Source organism: Pteropus medius, unplaced genomic scaffold (assembly GCF_902729225.1).
Source record: "Pteropus medius unplaced genomic scaffold, Ma_sr-lr_union100, whole genome shotgun sequence".
Classification (NCBI taxonomy): Eukaryota; Metazoa; Chordata; class Mammalia; order Chiroptera; family Pteropodidae; genus Pteropus; species Pteropus medius.
In genome coordinates this window covers 23,640,695-23,656,797 of record NW_024342467.1, presented here as the reverse complement: position 1 = coordinate 23,656,797, position 16,103 = coordinate 23,640,695, and the positions used below count along the sequence as shown (strand labels likewise).

General features: G+C 50.5%; 1 protein-coding gene across 1 annotated transcript in view; it reads left to right on the top strand.

Annotated features, from left to right (window-relative positions):
* The window catches only part of EGFR (epidermal growth factor receptor), a 168,861-nt gene that overhangs the window by 122,579 nt on the left and 30,179 nt on the right, over positions 1 to 16,103 (top strand). The window contains exons 9-16 of the mRNA XM_039862805.1: positions 786 to 912; positions 1,011 to 1,084; positions 1,866 to 1,956; positions 3,909 to 4,108; positions 5,087 to 5,219; positions 7,070 to 7,160; positions 8,158 to 8,315; positions 10,281 to 10,316. Coding sequence (XP_039718739.1) covers positions 786 to 912; positions 1,011 to 1,084; positions 1,866 to 1,956; positions 3,909 to 4,108; positions 5,087 to 5,219; positions 7,070 to 7,160; positions 8,158 to 8,315; positions 10,281 to 10,316 — 910 coding nt within the window. The remainder of the gene's footprint in view (positions 1 to 785; positions 913 to 1,010; positions 1,085 to 1,865; positions 1,957 to 3,908; positions 4,109 to 5,086; positions 5,220 to 7,069; positions 7,161 to 8,157; positions 8,316 to 10,280; positions 10,317 to 16,103) is intronic.

The window sequence follows — 16,103 nt, the reverse complement described above, 5'->3', positions numbered from 1 at the left end:
GGCCTTTGAGACTATGTAGCAACAGGACACAGATCAAAGCGTTTGACTTAAGTAAACACCGCAGAAGAAAAGCGGTTTAAATTATCTCATAAAAGTTATTACAGTACTCGCTATGTTGTAACATCAGACGGCCATTAAAAACCGTGTTTGTGAATAGTTTTAATGACAGGACAAATGTTCACAGCACAGTAAGTGGGGGCGGGGGGAGGAACAAAATGCTAACTGCATATGTGCTGTGACTTAACCATGGAGCTTAGCTGGAAAGAAATGTCCTGAGATGTGAATGGTACGCAGTAGAATTGCTGGTCCCTTTGTTCCTCTTTATTCCTGTGTTTTCAGCATTTTCTTAAAAATATGACTCCCTTAATAAAATTTAAAAAAAAAAAAAGCACCTGTTTTTTCTTAAGATAGAAGACAAAGCTGCCGCTCAGGTCAGGGCGGTGGAAAGGTGTTGAGGTTTATCAGGGGCGCCAACGAGAACCACGCCAGGCAGCTGTCAGCAGGTGCTTGCACCGTCACGGAGAGTCGTCAAGAGCGAGTAGACTCTGGAAGTAATGAGGAGGACACCCAAGTCCCGTGAGGACAGCAGTGGTGTCCCCTGGAACCGCTGCCACCCCAAGCCCGCCATGGCTCCTGGCACCTAGCGGGCCCCCCATCCGTGTGTGTTGAAAGAATGAATGATGGCATGGTGGTGACCGTTCTCATGGCCGCAGCTCCCTTTCCTGCTCCCCTGTGTCTGTGGAACCCTAGCTCTGCTTAATTCAACATCTCCCTTCTCTTCACAGTTTGCAACGGAATAGGAATTGGTGAATTTAAAGACACACTTTCCATAAATGCTACGAATATCAAACACTTCAAAAACTGCACCTCCATCAGTGGGGACCTTCACATCCTGCCGGTAGCTTTCAAGGGGTAAGTCGCAGAGTGAGTCACTGGCACAGAAAACACAAAATCCGCTTTGTCCGCAGGCAGCGATCGTCCATCATTAACCGTTCTGTTCCTTGTTCCAGTGACTCTTTCACTCACACCCCACCTCTGGACCCGAAGGAACTGGACATTCTGAAAACCGTGAAGGAGATAACAGGTGGGCGCGGACGAGCGGGAAATGGGTCTTTTACAGAGAGACGTACGCTCCTGTCCCTTGCCATAAAAACATCCCTCCTGAGAGTCTACCACTGACGAGTAATTAGTTCTTTGATGTTTTGTAAACAAGGAATTTCCCCTGCACGTGAGGGGTGAACACTCTCAGCAAAGACCTGGGTCGTTCACCACTTTGCGTGAATGTGTTCAACCCCCTACCGCCCCGCCCCGGGCCAGGCCAGCCGCCCTGACGGCCCAGCAGCCTTTCTGGGCAGGAGAGAAGCCGGTGAAATGGGGAGAGAACAGCAGGGCTCCCCACCTTGTAGACCGGACTTCACGCCCCTGCTCCCACTGGTGGCCTCAGCACTGCCCTCAGAGCACACTTCCTTCATCCCTCGAAAGGAGATCATGTGACCTAAATAACAAGATCGTTTTGAGGACAGGATTCAAATAAGAAAAATAGACCAACCTGCTCATATGCCGTAACAGCTCGGTCCATGGCCAGTGTCACCAAGAGCAGGAGCCCGTTCGGGGCAATCGGAGATGGAGACCAGCAAGGCCATCGGGGCCACGGCACAGGGGCACAGCGCGCTGGAGGGGCTCCGGGTGGTGGGGACCCCAGAGAGAGGCGGGATGCCCGCTGATGATGAAAAGCATCAGATCCGGTGCTCACATTTCCTGCCCATGCTACAGTCCCTTGAGCATCCTATGAGACTGTCTCAGACCAAAAATAAATAAATAAATTCCTGAGCAGTGCGCGTCTGAACCTTCCTTCTGCCTTGTAGGGTTTTTGCTGATTCAGGCCTGGCCAGAAAACAGGACTGACCTCCATGCTTTCGAGAACCTGGAGATCATACGTGGCAGAACAAAGCAACAGTAAGTTGGCCCCAGCCAAAGCCCGGCGGATCCTCTCTAATATTTTCATCTTGAAATAAGACTCAGAGAAGTGAGACTTGCAAAGATGCTCCAGGGCGTCCGCACGTGTCTTTCATCCAGTTTCCCCCTGTGTGCGCATCTTATGGACGCGCAGGGCAGGTATCGAAACGAAGAAACGGGCACTGGCCCAGTGCTGTTGAACCACAGACGTCAGTCAGACCTGACCGGTTTCCTCGCGAACACCTGCACCGTTCCTCGTCCAATCCAGGACCCCGCCCTGCATCTAGCTGTTGGCCCCTTAGTCCCTTGCGATCTGTGATAACCTCAAGTCTGGCCTTACCTTCCGTGGCCTTGACACTTGACGAGTGCTCTTCAGGCACTTTGTAGAATGACTGATGTTTTCTCATGATTTGATTAGGGTTGTGCATTTTTTAGCAAGAGTAGCCCTGAGGTGACACGTCCTTATCAGCTCAGCATATCAGGGGGACTGGAGAGGCTTTTTGACATCAAGTGTTTCTTTCAGAATTTCCGCTTTCCCCACTCCAGCAGACACACACACACACACACACACACACACCCCTTTAACATAATAAGCGTAAGGATGAATTTTGTGCTGAGAAAGAATTTGGGAGGCCATTGGTCAAACCTGCCTTGAAAACAGTCTGATTATGAGACCTGTTTCCCATAATTGACCCCTGAAAGGGCCATTTTGAAAGGGAAACAAGGAGAGAGGAGTCTCTAACATACGCTGAGGCCTTGTCATCTCGAGCCTTGATGACCGGGCTCTTCGTTCGGCGCCGTCTCAGCCGGCCCATCCCCCGTCCTGACGTCCAGGGAGCTTCCTGCCCACACAGACAGGTCTCCTTCTTGTGCTGCCGCCGCCTGCACACGCGGGCCCGCACCCTCCCCACGGCGCCCGGGCCCCTGTGCTCGCCTCTGCACCCTGCCCCGGCCTCCCTCAGGCCTCCCTGCCTCCACGCTCCTGCTTCGGCTGCAGCGCCTCGTTCTCAGCCCCCGTCATGGACTGTCTTGCCTTCCTGCTCCTCAGGTGGCTTGGGGACCCCTCCCTTTAATCCGAATAACTTTCGTCCAGTCGCTCGATGAACACGTATTGATCACTTGTAGGATCCTAGTACAGTGTTGGGTGGTGAAGAAAATAGCGTAGATCCTGCTCTAGATGTCTTCACAGTCAGGCGTCACCTCTTCCAGGAAGCCACCCCATCCTTCTCTTGACTGGCTTAGATGCCCCTTCACTTTGCCTCTACAATGCCCATTATCCTATACTCAGGTGCCAAGCTAAAATTGTCTGCTCATATGATTGTATCTGCACTAGACAAAGGGATTCTTGAGAGTAAGAAATATACACATAACTTCCATAGAGTTAGTCGCATATTACCTCAAATCTTTGTTCAGTAAATGGGTGGGTGGATGGGTGGATGGGTGGGTGGATGGATGGATGGATGGATGGGTGGTGGATGGGTGGATGGGTGGATGAATGAATGGATGAATGGGTGGATGGATGGATGGATGGATGGATGGACAGATGGATGGATGGATAGATGGATAGATGGGTGGATAGATGTATGAACGGATGGAGAAATGAACTTATGACTTTGGAAGTCTATTTGGATGTTTGAGAGGTTAGAACATGTTCTCATTTCCCAGGCAAAATAACAATGCAATAAATAAAATAATGATATTAAGACATTTATTCAGCCCCAGTCTGCCACTGGGATTAAAGATGCTACATGAATAAGGAACTAGCTTTTCCCTGGAAGAGTTTAAAAAACACAGTTTTCAAAGGCTACAGTACCTACCTTTCGCAGCATGACTCACGATGACCAGAAGGCAGTTCGCGGCGAATCTGAAGTGGTCCAGAAAAACGAGATCAACGTTTGAGTGACATTCTGTTTTTATCATGTTTCACTTTAGTTTTCTTCCCTCCAATCTAGTGGCCAGTTTTCTCTCGCGGTTGTCGGCCTGCACATCACGTCGCTGGGACTACGCTCCCTCAAGGAGATAAGTGACGGAGACGTGGTCATCTCGGGGAACCAGAAGTTGTGCTACGCAGACACCATACGCTGGCAAAACCTATTTGGGACCTTCAGCCAGAAAACCAAGATTATAAACAATAGGAATGGACAGGACTGCCGTGAGTAATCGCTTTGGCTTCGTCGCGGAGAGGGATCGAGTGGGTCGTTTATTTTGATTTCGACTCTTGAAGGGCCAGTCCCAAACGGTTAACTCGCTTTTTTCGTTCCTGAAGAAAGCAATGAAAAGAAATCTATATACTCCTAATTGTGACATCACCATGCGAAGTTCCTCAGAATTGTTTCTAGGGCATTCTCATTTCATAGGATAAATCTACCCTGAGATTTAGGCTAGCAATTATTTCTAATTGACAGTGCTAAATTTGTATTAATTATATTACATTTTAGCCATAGGTTCCTCTCTGCTCATTTCAGCCTCTAATGACTATAGCTCGCACGCGCGCACACACATGCACGCACATGTGCACACACGCATGCACACACGCACACATGCACGACGGGATGAACGTGTCACGCCGGCATGTCTTATCCTGTGTTTAGAGCCAGAGCCAGCTTTGGAAGCTGGTCACGCACCATGGCCCAGTGCGGAGACCCCGGCCACTGTCCGAAGCAAATCTGAGTGCCCGTCCCGACTCTGGCTTTGAGACTTTAGTCGACTTCCTCAGTGTCTTTAGGTTGTAGCTTCCTCATCCACGAAATGGAGATAATAGTGATTCCCACACCACAGAGCTACTGAGAGAATTGAACGAAATTCTGTGTGTAAAGCTCTCGGGCTGTGCCTCCCGCACGGCGAGCAGCCCCCAGCAAACCTCGCCTGCCGCTGCCGTCGGCTTTGGCATCAGTCAGCAAGCTCTGCCCAGGTCTAGGCCCGGCACCCTCCGCACCCCGCAGGGAGGAGGCTGCCTGCGGCCAGCCTCTGGAGCCCCTCTCTGTGTCACTGCTTCATTCCAAGGCCCACAGCGCGTCTGCGCAGCCCCAGATCCCAGGGGACCCAGCTCCTCCCCCACAGGCGCTGTGTCACCTGATCCCTCGGGTGGCCATGCCGTCACTGACTCCTGGGGTTCACTCTGTCTTCTCAGAGGCCGCGGGCCACGTCTGTAACCCACTCTGCTCGTCAGAGGGCTGCTGGGGCCCGGAGCCAAAGGACTGTGTGTCCTGCAGGAACGTCAGCCGTGACCGGGAGTGCGTGGAGAGGTGCAACCTCCTGGAGGGGTGAGCCGCCATGTTTTAACCCCTTCGTTTTGGTAAAATCATAGTAATGATGATGATGATGATGATGAGCCGCCGTGTTTTAACCCCTTCGTTTGGTAAAATCATAGTAATGATGATGATGATGATGACGACGACGACGACTTAAGGTTGTTTCTATAGGTTTCTAGTTGTTCGGTTTGGATCTTTTTCTTTTGTTCCTTTTCCTGTGTTTCGTTTTGCTGGCAGCTGTTAATTACAAAAGGAAGTGAGCAAACCCTTTTCGTTACTGAATCCGCTCCGATGATTTACGGAGCCTCTTTTTCTGGACGTACCTTCTATACTCAGCGGTACAAAGTTCCTGAGAGAAATGGACCAGGCATCAGTGGTTGCGTGAGGCCAAGACCGTGCACCGTTCCTGATGCGTCAGACATAGCGCTACAAATCACAGTCCCTGATTAGTTTGCGTCTTATGTTCAAGAAACGCCGAACAGGGCAAATAACTTTAAATATAACCACGGACAAAGAAATGAACGTTCACATTATTATGCTTGCTGAGTTTATTTGCCATTAATAAAAATTGGAGTCTGTCAGTTCTATGGGAATCCTAATATTGATGTAGAGCTTTGCATGACCACAAATAACGACGAGAAACAAATGAACAGGAAAGAAAAATTGAAGAATAGAGATTGGCAGGGGCGATTTTAAAAAATTTTAAAGACAGAGGGAAATTTCGCGATTGGAATTACAGATGGCTACCAGAAGCCTTCCTTCCTATTTCCCTGTCAGGGCCTGGGCCATGGTTTGGGTCCAGAAATATTGAGAAGCAGGATGAAAAGACCTCGTTCAATTCTGTGGGCAACTTTTAGCTGATAGGCTCATTGACCTAACAGGAATTTGCATAATGGACAGTGCTACTTCAACGAGCAAGAAATCTTGGTACAATTCTTACTGCTACAGATAGACACTAGCCTCACTTTTTTAGTTTTCATTTCTCTTTAAAGAGACAAGGAAATTAAAATAAGCACATCACTGGTGCCTGTGTCTTTCTGCTAGAGAACTGGGTCCAGCGGTGCCTACTACCTTTGCAAGGCTGGCTCCCCCAGCAGGCGTGCTAACCCGGAGAAGAAGCACAGGAAAAACTAATGTGGCATGTTTGCTTTAAGTGATGCCATTTGCCTGAACGGGAAGACTCATGGGACACATTTTTGGGTGTAAATATTCCTTGTTCACTGCCCGGCGTTCACTGCCCGTTAGTTAACATCAGATTTCAGTCTTAACAGCTGTCACACTGTTTTCCTTTTGATCAGACATCAGCTTCCTGTGTGACACTGGCCTGTACATCTTTGAGGAGGGGCAAAAGTATTGCAAGCAAAATTTATCACATGTGCGCTCCATACTCGCAGCGTTTAGTGACAACCACTGAGCAGATTCGAACAGCTCTTTCCTTCTTCCCGTGTGTACTGGTCTAGAGTGAGCGTTTGTCCCCACCTTCACTTAAATATCCGTGAACTCGAGAGTGGAGGGCTGCCTCTCAAGGACCATTCTCTTTGTTCCGCTGGTTGGCTTGCTTGCCTGAAGACACAAAAATCGCGCCCGTAGGAAAATGTAGGCGAGGTGTTTTGGTTACAAACGAAGCGGGAGTGTTTATTCCAGGAAAAGATGAGCAGGGATTCGTTTCAAAGCAGTTTATTACGTTGCAGGGAGGTCCCAGATCCCCGATGATGGACTTGTACCTAAAATTGCTGTGAATTTCTGAGAGAGGTGATTAGTGTCGCCTGAAACTTCAGGCGGATGAGCTCGGACCGTCGTAACTGCCCGGGGTCTCGAGGGGGCTCACTAATTCGTTTCCTCTCTTGCCCGCTCTCTCCCAGCGAGCCCAGGGAGTTTGTGGAGAACTCTGAGTGCGTGCAATGCCATCCAGAATGCCTGCCCCAGGCCGTGAACGTAACCTGCACGGGACGCGTAAGTGACCCACTCATGTGTCATAGGGACAAGCCTTCGCGGGTGGAGAGCCACCAAGGTGACCAACGTCACCCGGTAGCTGCTAGGAACAGCCAGCCGTCCAAGCCCGCTACCCAAACAAGAGGCCGTGTGACCCCACAGCTGGGTTGCGGGGCTGGGACTGAGTCAAAGTCCTTACACGACCTGCTACACGAGCGTCACCTTTTCTGTCCCCTGTCCCCAAACTAACACCGACTGCTCTCACCACGAAACGAGGAAGCCCGTGGTGGCCTGGGGATGTCGCTGGCCACTTTCCACTCTTCCTGACATCTGTCATTATTGCTTTATCATCTTGATCAAACATCATCAAGTTCTTTTTTAATATTAGTTTACAATTATTGGAAGGATTTTTAAAGAAACGCACAGCAAGACTTTTCGAGATTCCGTTTCACAGCTACATGTTCAGTAATAATCTTCTAGAGAGGAAGTGAGACTTCAGCACTCCATGTTTGACAGACAGAATCAAATTCAGCATGTTACACAGCGAATTGGGCAGCCGCCACTGCCCTTACCTGCCACCTGCTTCTCACGGGACCAATGTGGATGGTGTTTTCTTAAATTTGCCTCAGCAAGTCTGGCTCCCTAAGGGCCTCTGTTTAACCTCAGAAATGATATACAAAGAAGTCTGTCTGACCAGCACGAGTACAGATGTACACGAAGGCCAATCAGGGTTGTCTTGACAAGGCGAGACGCCCACAAAGTATTAAGCAAAACGCATAACGTATATAGTACAGTTTCTTTTATGTTTTTATATATGCGTTTAAGGCCACGAAGACTTTACACTAAGCTGTTAATGGAGGTCATATCAAGCAAGCACAGTCACAGACAGACTTGTTTTCCACACCGAGAATGCCTATGTTATTTGATTTTTTTCACAATAAGTATTTCAAGTAGAAAGTATCTTTCATTTTGTAAAAGAGAGAGACCTGTATAAATGTCTTTCTCCACCTTGGTGCAGGGACCAGACAAGTGTGTAAAGTGTGCCCACTACATCGATGGCCCCCACTGTGTCAAGACCTGCCCGTCTGGGATCATGGGAGAAAACAACACGCTGGTCTGGAAGTTCTCGGATGCCAATCACGTGTGTCACCTGTGCCACCGAAACTGTACATACGGGTGAGTGGGAACTCTGGCCCTAGAAAGGAAAATGCAGAACAAAACGTTTCCTGCCTTGCCCATTCGTAGATGTAAAACGCTTCCAGAACTTCCGGGTGATACCTTCAGAGGTTTAGATTGGAGTCAGTGGTTTGGGCGTTTTGGCCCCGTGGTGTGACCACAGCAATAACGCGCTTGTGGGCAGACCGTGGTGGCCGGTCCTAGTGGGGATGCCTCTCGGGCTGTCATGGTGTTCATGCTGCCAGGGCTCTGTCCTGCAGTGCCAGCATGTCCAAACGAGAAGGGGTAAGTGACAGAGGGCGTGACGGCCTGCATCATGCCACGTCTCCAAGGCTTTCTGCGTATCTTTGCAGATGACCGGGATTCACACGGGAGTTTTTCTATGGTTGTTCTACAGTTCATAAAAGGTGGCATTTCCTGGAATGTTCTTGAAGACACTTTTTTCTGTCAGCTAGTTGATCGCTGGCTGAGCTATTACTAAGGAAATTCAAACCGTTTTGACCATATTTAGTGGAAGCACTTTGAATGTTTGTATCTTATTTATTGCAATGATAAATTTGGTGATCAAAGTAGACTCCTCCCAGAAAGAGAAATACATAATATTTCACATTTCTTTGTACGCATCTCATAATCCTTGACCTTCTTTGAAACTGGTTATTCTTTCTTCTCTCCATTCATCTCTCGCTAGCTGTGCGGCCTCAGGCAAGTGCCTTAACCTCTCTGTGCCTCGCTTCCCTCGTGTAACTTAGGAGGGTGCATAGCTCACAGGGTTTTTGTGATCTCGAGTGACTATGTTCAGCGTATTTAAAGTAGTGCCTGGAACACCCGAGCCCTCAGTCAGTGCTCGCACTGGTGGTGGCGATGGGTTTTATCAGCCGCCTCTAGCAATCCGTGTGGTTTACCAGCAGCACTTTCAGAGGCCCGTGAAACCGTGTCTTGTCCCAAATTTGCAATTTTAATTTGCGCCCACTTTGCACTGTATTCCCACTGTATCTCTGTCTGGAGACTGCCTTATGGGGGGCAGAGGGAGGCTGGTAAGAAGGGTCAGATTTTTTCAGCGCCGTCCATCAGTGAACGGTTTTTGTCTTTGACAATTTGGGGTGTCCTAAAAGGGAATAGACTGTGAAATAACGAGACCTTCTGTTGTCTTCTACGGCCTGAAAAGCCGTGAATCTGGCGTAGGAAAGGAGGCTGAACGCACTGCAGGGGTGAGGCTGCAGAGTCCCCTCAAAACCACGTGCGGGGTGTAGAGCTTGGAGCCCTTGGAAGGAGACAGAAACGTTTTGGGTCAGATGGCGCGTCAGACGAGCGCCCCGCCCCCGTCCTGTTCCCACATTTGAAGTCCCCAGGCCCTACACATCCGTCTTTTCCGTTTAACTGGAATATTTTCCTACTGACATTTGCACTGGCCAGTGCTGCCCAGCAAGTCAGGAGTCTCCTTGAGACAAATACTGTCTCTGCTTCAGGGGGCGTTTTGGGTGTGCGGATGAGGATAAAGCCGGCTTTCCGGTCCGAACTCTCTGTGCTGAGACACGTGCCTAACCTCGCGCGTCTGTTTCCGGCCGACCCCGCCCCCCACCACTATGGCCCAGTGAGGGGTTCCGTCTGCTCCTTCCCCTCCCATGCCTGTGGCGACGGTCTCGAGCCCGCTGCGGGACAGCCGCACCTATGTCAAAATCGTAGTGAAAACAGTTCCGCAACGAAGACCAGAAACTGGCTTTGTTCGGTGCCGGAGCAGTTCCTGTCACAGCGTAGACACTCGAAAATAGTTGCCCAGCGAACAGACGAATGAATAAAGGCATCATAAGCGAGTGGTGAACCACCTCCCGCAAAGTGAGATGCAGCGTGATTTTAACGATTGAGAGTAACTCGGCACACGCGGCCGATGGTTTCATGAAAGCCTCCGAGAGACAGCGTTAGAGGAGAGGCTGATCGACGTGTGCATTTCTCTCCCTTTCCCCACAGCTGCACTGGGCCGGGTCTTGAAGGCTGCACGCATGGGTAAGTGTCACAGGGCCACATCTCACGGGCCCTGTGGGGGAAGCCAGAGCACGCCACGGGCAAAGACGATGTTTTCCTGTGACCTTGTCGGGTTCTCACCCCGCTCTGGGCCAGCGGGAAGTCCCCAGCAGAGGCCACCTGCTGGTCCCACCCGCTGCCCGCCTGCTTGGTTGGGGCGCTCCCTGGAGGGGACGTAAGATGCGACGCAGGGGCCAGTCGCTGCTGCTCTGCGTGGCCCACCTCTGACCACCTTGGCTGCTCCAGTCTCATTCTTTAGCGTCTCTTCTTGCCCTCGTTGGCCAGTTGGCCGTGCCACAGACCTGGGTTAAATGACCTTTCTGGCGGATGGCAAAGCTCCAGCTCGGGGGAGCGGGGCATTTTCTCCCATAACAGCCTTTGGTCAACACTCCTGCCTTCAGCATTTCAGTTCCGATCAACTGGCTGTCGTTGCTTGAAATGCCACGAGACACCCAGAATCGGGCATTCCTGTTCAGACAGCACGAAAGAGGGGTATTATCGATTAATAAGGACTAGAGGGGAGCCTGAATTATGCACAGGACACCTGTTTGCCATCCTAGATACCCCCGAACACTGGCCAAACCTCCAGGCACCGCTACCATTGCCACAGAACCGTGTCCACAGAGCCCCTGCCCTCCACGGCCCTTCTTCCTCAGCCAGCCATGAAAAAGGGCCCCCCCCCCACTATCCAGGAGACATTAAAGACAGAAAATGCAGTTTCTCAGAGACAAAGACGCCCCTCCCATCCCCACCTCTTCACTGAGCCTGAGAAGACACAACAAACTTTTCCCTATTTTTTTTTTACTACAGTCAACATCTCAGTAGTGAGGTTTTTATCACTTCCCCCCTGGGAACTAGCCAGTGACTATTCTTCGTTATTTTTACTCTTTTTTTTTTTCATTCAGTTTTTATTTACTCGACCTTCCTACGGCTACCCATGTAACACAGACTCTGTAGCACATTATTCCTCGAATCTTTCAATGGTCCCTTCAAAACAGTAAAAACCCATTAATTCAAACTGCATTAATGGGAGAGACGGGGTCAAACAGGAGAGGACCCCTGTGCTCGCCGAGAAGAAAGTCTTCTAAGTAGCATTTTCATGAAGTGCATCCGACCCACCGAAGAGAAATTCGAAAGGACGATGGCCCATTCTTTATGTGCAAATGATGCTGCTAATTAGTCTGATATTTCTTATCATTTCCACCTGAAAAGATGAAGTATGCCAGAAGCTCGAATGGCATAGACACTTAATAATAACTTTTTTTCAGGAGTATAATTCCATTTTTCTGTTACATTTCATTCCAGCGTGGAAGGGGTTTTTTTAAAATACAATTAACATTCAGCATTATGGGCCAGTTAAAAATTACCACTTTCAATACATGAAACCCAAATGTCAAAAAGTGCCAACAATAATTTTTTTTTAAGGTTTTTTTTAGACTGCCAAGGGCAAGTGGCGAAGTCCAAAGCTAAGACTCTAAGTCTTAGGGCTGAGTCAGACGTATACTTGAATAAGTAAAAGTAGCAACACCTAGGAAAGCAGTGTGTAGATAACAAATTCAGAGTAGCCCCATCTTACTACGGAGAACGTACAGATCCCTTTCCTCAAACGGAACAGTCCTGTTGCCTTCCTCCTGAGGGGTAGATGAGCCTCTAGCACAGTCCCCAGCTTTGTCTTCCACGTCGGTTACAGTGTTTATAGAGATAGCTGATCCGTTTGTTAAGGACGTGCAGGTCGTCAACGAACATTCAATTTCTAACCATTTTCTTCTTTCAGATATGACGCTGCAATTCATTCCCCCTTCCAAGCTCGAAGCCATCTGGGGCCCTTGCTTAGTTCTTTGGGGTGCTTTTCAAAATTCCCCAGGATCCCATCGTTATCATGCACCCCGAACATGGCCCTCTTCTCATTCCAATGATCAGCCACTTTGGGGGGTAGGAAAGTGAGCCTTATGTGTAACAATCCAGGAACACCCAGAGAGAAGCTTGTGCAGGCCGGGGGCACCCAGCCTCTTAGGCGTCTGCCTACACCCCTAGCGAGGCTCCCTGCCATTATTACAGTCTCTCCCCTACGAGGGCGCAACACACTAGCCAGACGGGGCCTTCAAGATGACAGGAACCCTCCGCATGGCTTCACAGAGTATTAGGTGGACGCAACCATCTTGGGCCTTACCCAGTCAGCTCTCAGTAATAACTTTATAAAGATTCTCAACTCAGAATCTACTAACGCTGGTGAGCTTCAGAACCTGAGTTCTGAGTTTTACTCTCCCGGAAATCAGACAAAACCTCCTTTGAAAGGTTTGAGGCTGCATGTCATCCCTGGTCTGAGATAGTGATGGATGCTTTCTATGCAGAATCCTGTCACTTTGTAACCTCTTCTGAGCTCACCCATCAAGCATTCTGTGAGGCTAAGGTCCCATCCTGAAAGCCAAGGACCCTCCCAGGAGCCTCAGCATTATCGAAAGGGCCTCTTCACCCAGCCCGGCCAGTAGACAAGACCTGTCTCGTGCACGTGGAGTGCTGTGCCTCCAGTGTATGCAGATACGCTGGGGATGCTTACGAATTCCTATGGAAAAGCATGACGAAAATCTGAGTCACTTTTTTGAATTATGTGTTTACTTAACCAACAGATTAAAGTCTCTGAGATAGTTCAATGTATCAAACTCTCTGAGATAGTTCAATGTATCAAACTCTCTGAGATAGTTCAATGTATCAAACTCTCTGAGATAGTGCAATGTACCAGCCGTGAAATCTGACCCCCCATGTGTCTCCATCCTGTCCCAGGCCCGGGATCCCGTCCATCGCCACCGGCATCGTGGGCGGCCTGCTGCTGGTGGTGGTGCTGGCCCTCGGGGTCGTCCTCTTCCTGCGCAGGCGTTACATCGTCCGGAAGCGCACGCTGCGCCGGCTGCTGCAGGAGAGAGAGGTGAGCGGGCGGGGTGGTCCCGGCGCCCCTCTCTGAGCCCTGGCCGCCCCGTGGGAAGAAGGCCCCTCCTCTGCAGACTTGCCGTTCAAAAGTTAGCGGTGTGACTGTGTAATGGTGCTGTGGTGCTTTATCTCGTGATGGGAAAACCAGAAAGGACCTCCGAATATCCAGTTGTGAGCCAACGTTTCTGGGGCGAGTCACAGCAGGTGGTTGCAGAGCTGCGTGCCGTGCTGCTTAGGGACGGTGCGTGTGCACGTGCGCAGGAGAGGGCCGTGTGAACACGTACTGCTGAGTTCTCTGGAGGGCACTGCGGTTGAGAAGATGTGACTTTGGAAAATGCCATCAGCCCCGCCGGTGGCTGTTTCTTTCTGAGCTCTGCACTTGTATGTTAGGGGGCCTGACGGGCTGCCAAAGGGGCCGGCCTTTAGAAATGTTCCTCACCAGAATTTTCTCCATGCAACTTGTTGGCCTGGACACAGAAACGGAGGTTGCATTGGTTGTGCCCCAGCAGGACCACGTGGCCGTGGTGACCACCCTGACACCCACGTCCCCGGGGACACGGAGTGTGGAGGCTGAGCGAGCGTCACTCACCCTTCTTCCTTGTGTCCTGCAGCTCGTGGAGCCCCTTACGCCCAGTGGGGAGGCCCCCAACCAGGCTCTCCTGAGGGTCTTGAAGGAGACGGAGTTCAAAAAGATCAAGGTGCTGGGCTCTGGCGCATTCGGCACGGTGTACAAGGTGAGGGCGCCGAGACTCGGCACCCACGCTCTGGGGACCCGGGCTGGGGGCCCCTGCGACCCGGGTGAGCCAGCTAAGGGTCCTCGGCTACCGTCGGCTCTTTGTGTCACCAAGGGTTTGGGAAATTCCAACATTTTTCCCAAGTTGTTGAGGGGAGATCTTTTATAACCATGGTGACAAATAAGCTGCCTTGGTGAGACTTATACACAGATATAAACATTGTTCTGTGCCACCTTTTAGGGGGTGGTGGCACAGGCGGAGTCTGACGGACAGTCGCCTACCACCGAGTGACAGCATCCAAATATAGCCCAGGTCAAAACAGCTTCCTCTTAATTAATTTCCTTCTAGACCCTCTTCGTGTGAAGTCTCATTTGAGTTGGGCCTAGACCTGGTATCTCAGGATTCAGGATGAAACGCCCCACACCAGCACGAGCCCAGGATGTTTTAGTATAACTGCTCTGACCCACGCGCCGATGGCCCCAGAATGCGGAGCTGTGCTCCTTGTCCCTTGCCCTTCTGGACGGTGTCACCAAGGAAGTCCATGCAGCTCACGAGTTGCACGTGGCATGCCGTGATGGCTGCCAGTTAACATCTTCCCTCTCTCTCGGTCGTAGGGTCTCTGGAACCCAGAAGGCGAGAAGGTCAAGATCCCCGTGGCTATCAAGGAGTTGAGAGAAGCCACGTCTCCAAAAGCCAACAAGGAAATTCTTGATGTGAGTTTCTGCTTGGTCCTCCGTGGGCCTCGGGCCTGGATATCAGACGCCGCCTCGTCTCCTGCTGGCAGAACGCCGCTCAGCTTGAGACTCTTCGCTGTCACCTTCTGAGTGGTCACGTTTTGTGTCCTTTTTCCTTCTCGCTCTAGTTGGTATAAGCCCCTCTCGGGCCTTCTCTGATGGAGAAGACTCACCTTTTCCATTCTGCAATTTCCCCGAGGATGGGGACTTGCAGTCACGAGGCGGCTGCCAGGGCCCGGTCTCAGTGCCAGCTGCTTTCCACACGCGCTCACACTGGTGACTCTCCGGTGTAGAGATTATGCTCAATATTTTTTTTGATGAAGAAATGGATGCAAAAAAAAAAAAAAAAACTGGTTCGCGGGTAGGACTCCAGCGCGTTGTTACTTCTGACTCTGAAACTCGTGTTCCTTTTGCTCTGTCAAGTTATCTCTGAAATGACTCTTTAGAGGTGCCTGGAATTAGCAGTGTGATGCTCTGTGCTTTCCCCAAGAACGAGTTCAGTGTTCTTCTCCGGGGTCTGCAGACGACATGTCACTTCATGCAGGAAGTCTTTGGGATGTCCCAAAGATTATTCTTAGGCTTTTATTTTTAATTCTGTTGCCTTCTCTGGACCCTGACTAGCCAAAGAGGGTGCTGCACAGTCTTAGAAAGAGGCGGCTACAAGGGGCCCCCCGGGGTGTGGTGGCGCCCACTTCGAGCACATACTCAGGTAAACCCGGCGGCAAACTCCCTGGGGTCTGGGGCTTCACAGTGCTGGCATCTGCTTACTGATGTCCCAGGACAGAGCCAGCCAGCGAGGAGGAGAAGGGGCTCAGCGTATGTTACGAAAACAGGAAAATGACGGTGTTTATTGACTCAAAAATCTGGGGAGTTTAGTTCACCTGACAGCCAAGGACAAGAGTCAGATGCGCTGCTTCTTTCTCTTGCTTCTGACCCACAGAGTGTGTGTGTAGCAAGCAAAGCCACGTGGACCTTGTTTTAATGCGTTCGGACACAGCGAACGCCCGGTGGCAGACGCTCTAGGCGGCCTTCCCTCCCTTTATCGAGGACAGTCCCACCGTGGCGCACTTCTAAATGAAAGGTGACGCCTCGATACGGAGCAACAGAAAATCTCCCGCATCGCCGACACACTCATCAGACAAAATTATCCTTCGCTGTGACGGTTGGCAAATGAACATGACGTCTTGTGAACACAGCGTCAGCTCCTATTAGCGTAACCACGAGAAATAGAGTGGACGAGCCACGTGTCAGGTCCCCTGCCTTGTGACACTAGCTGCCTCATTTCTGCCGTGCCAAGGAAAATCTTCCTGCGGAATCTTCTGACTTAATTCGTTTCTTCCTTATTGGAGACATTCTAATAAAATTTCACAAAGGGC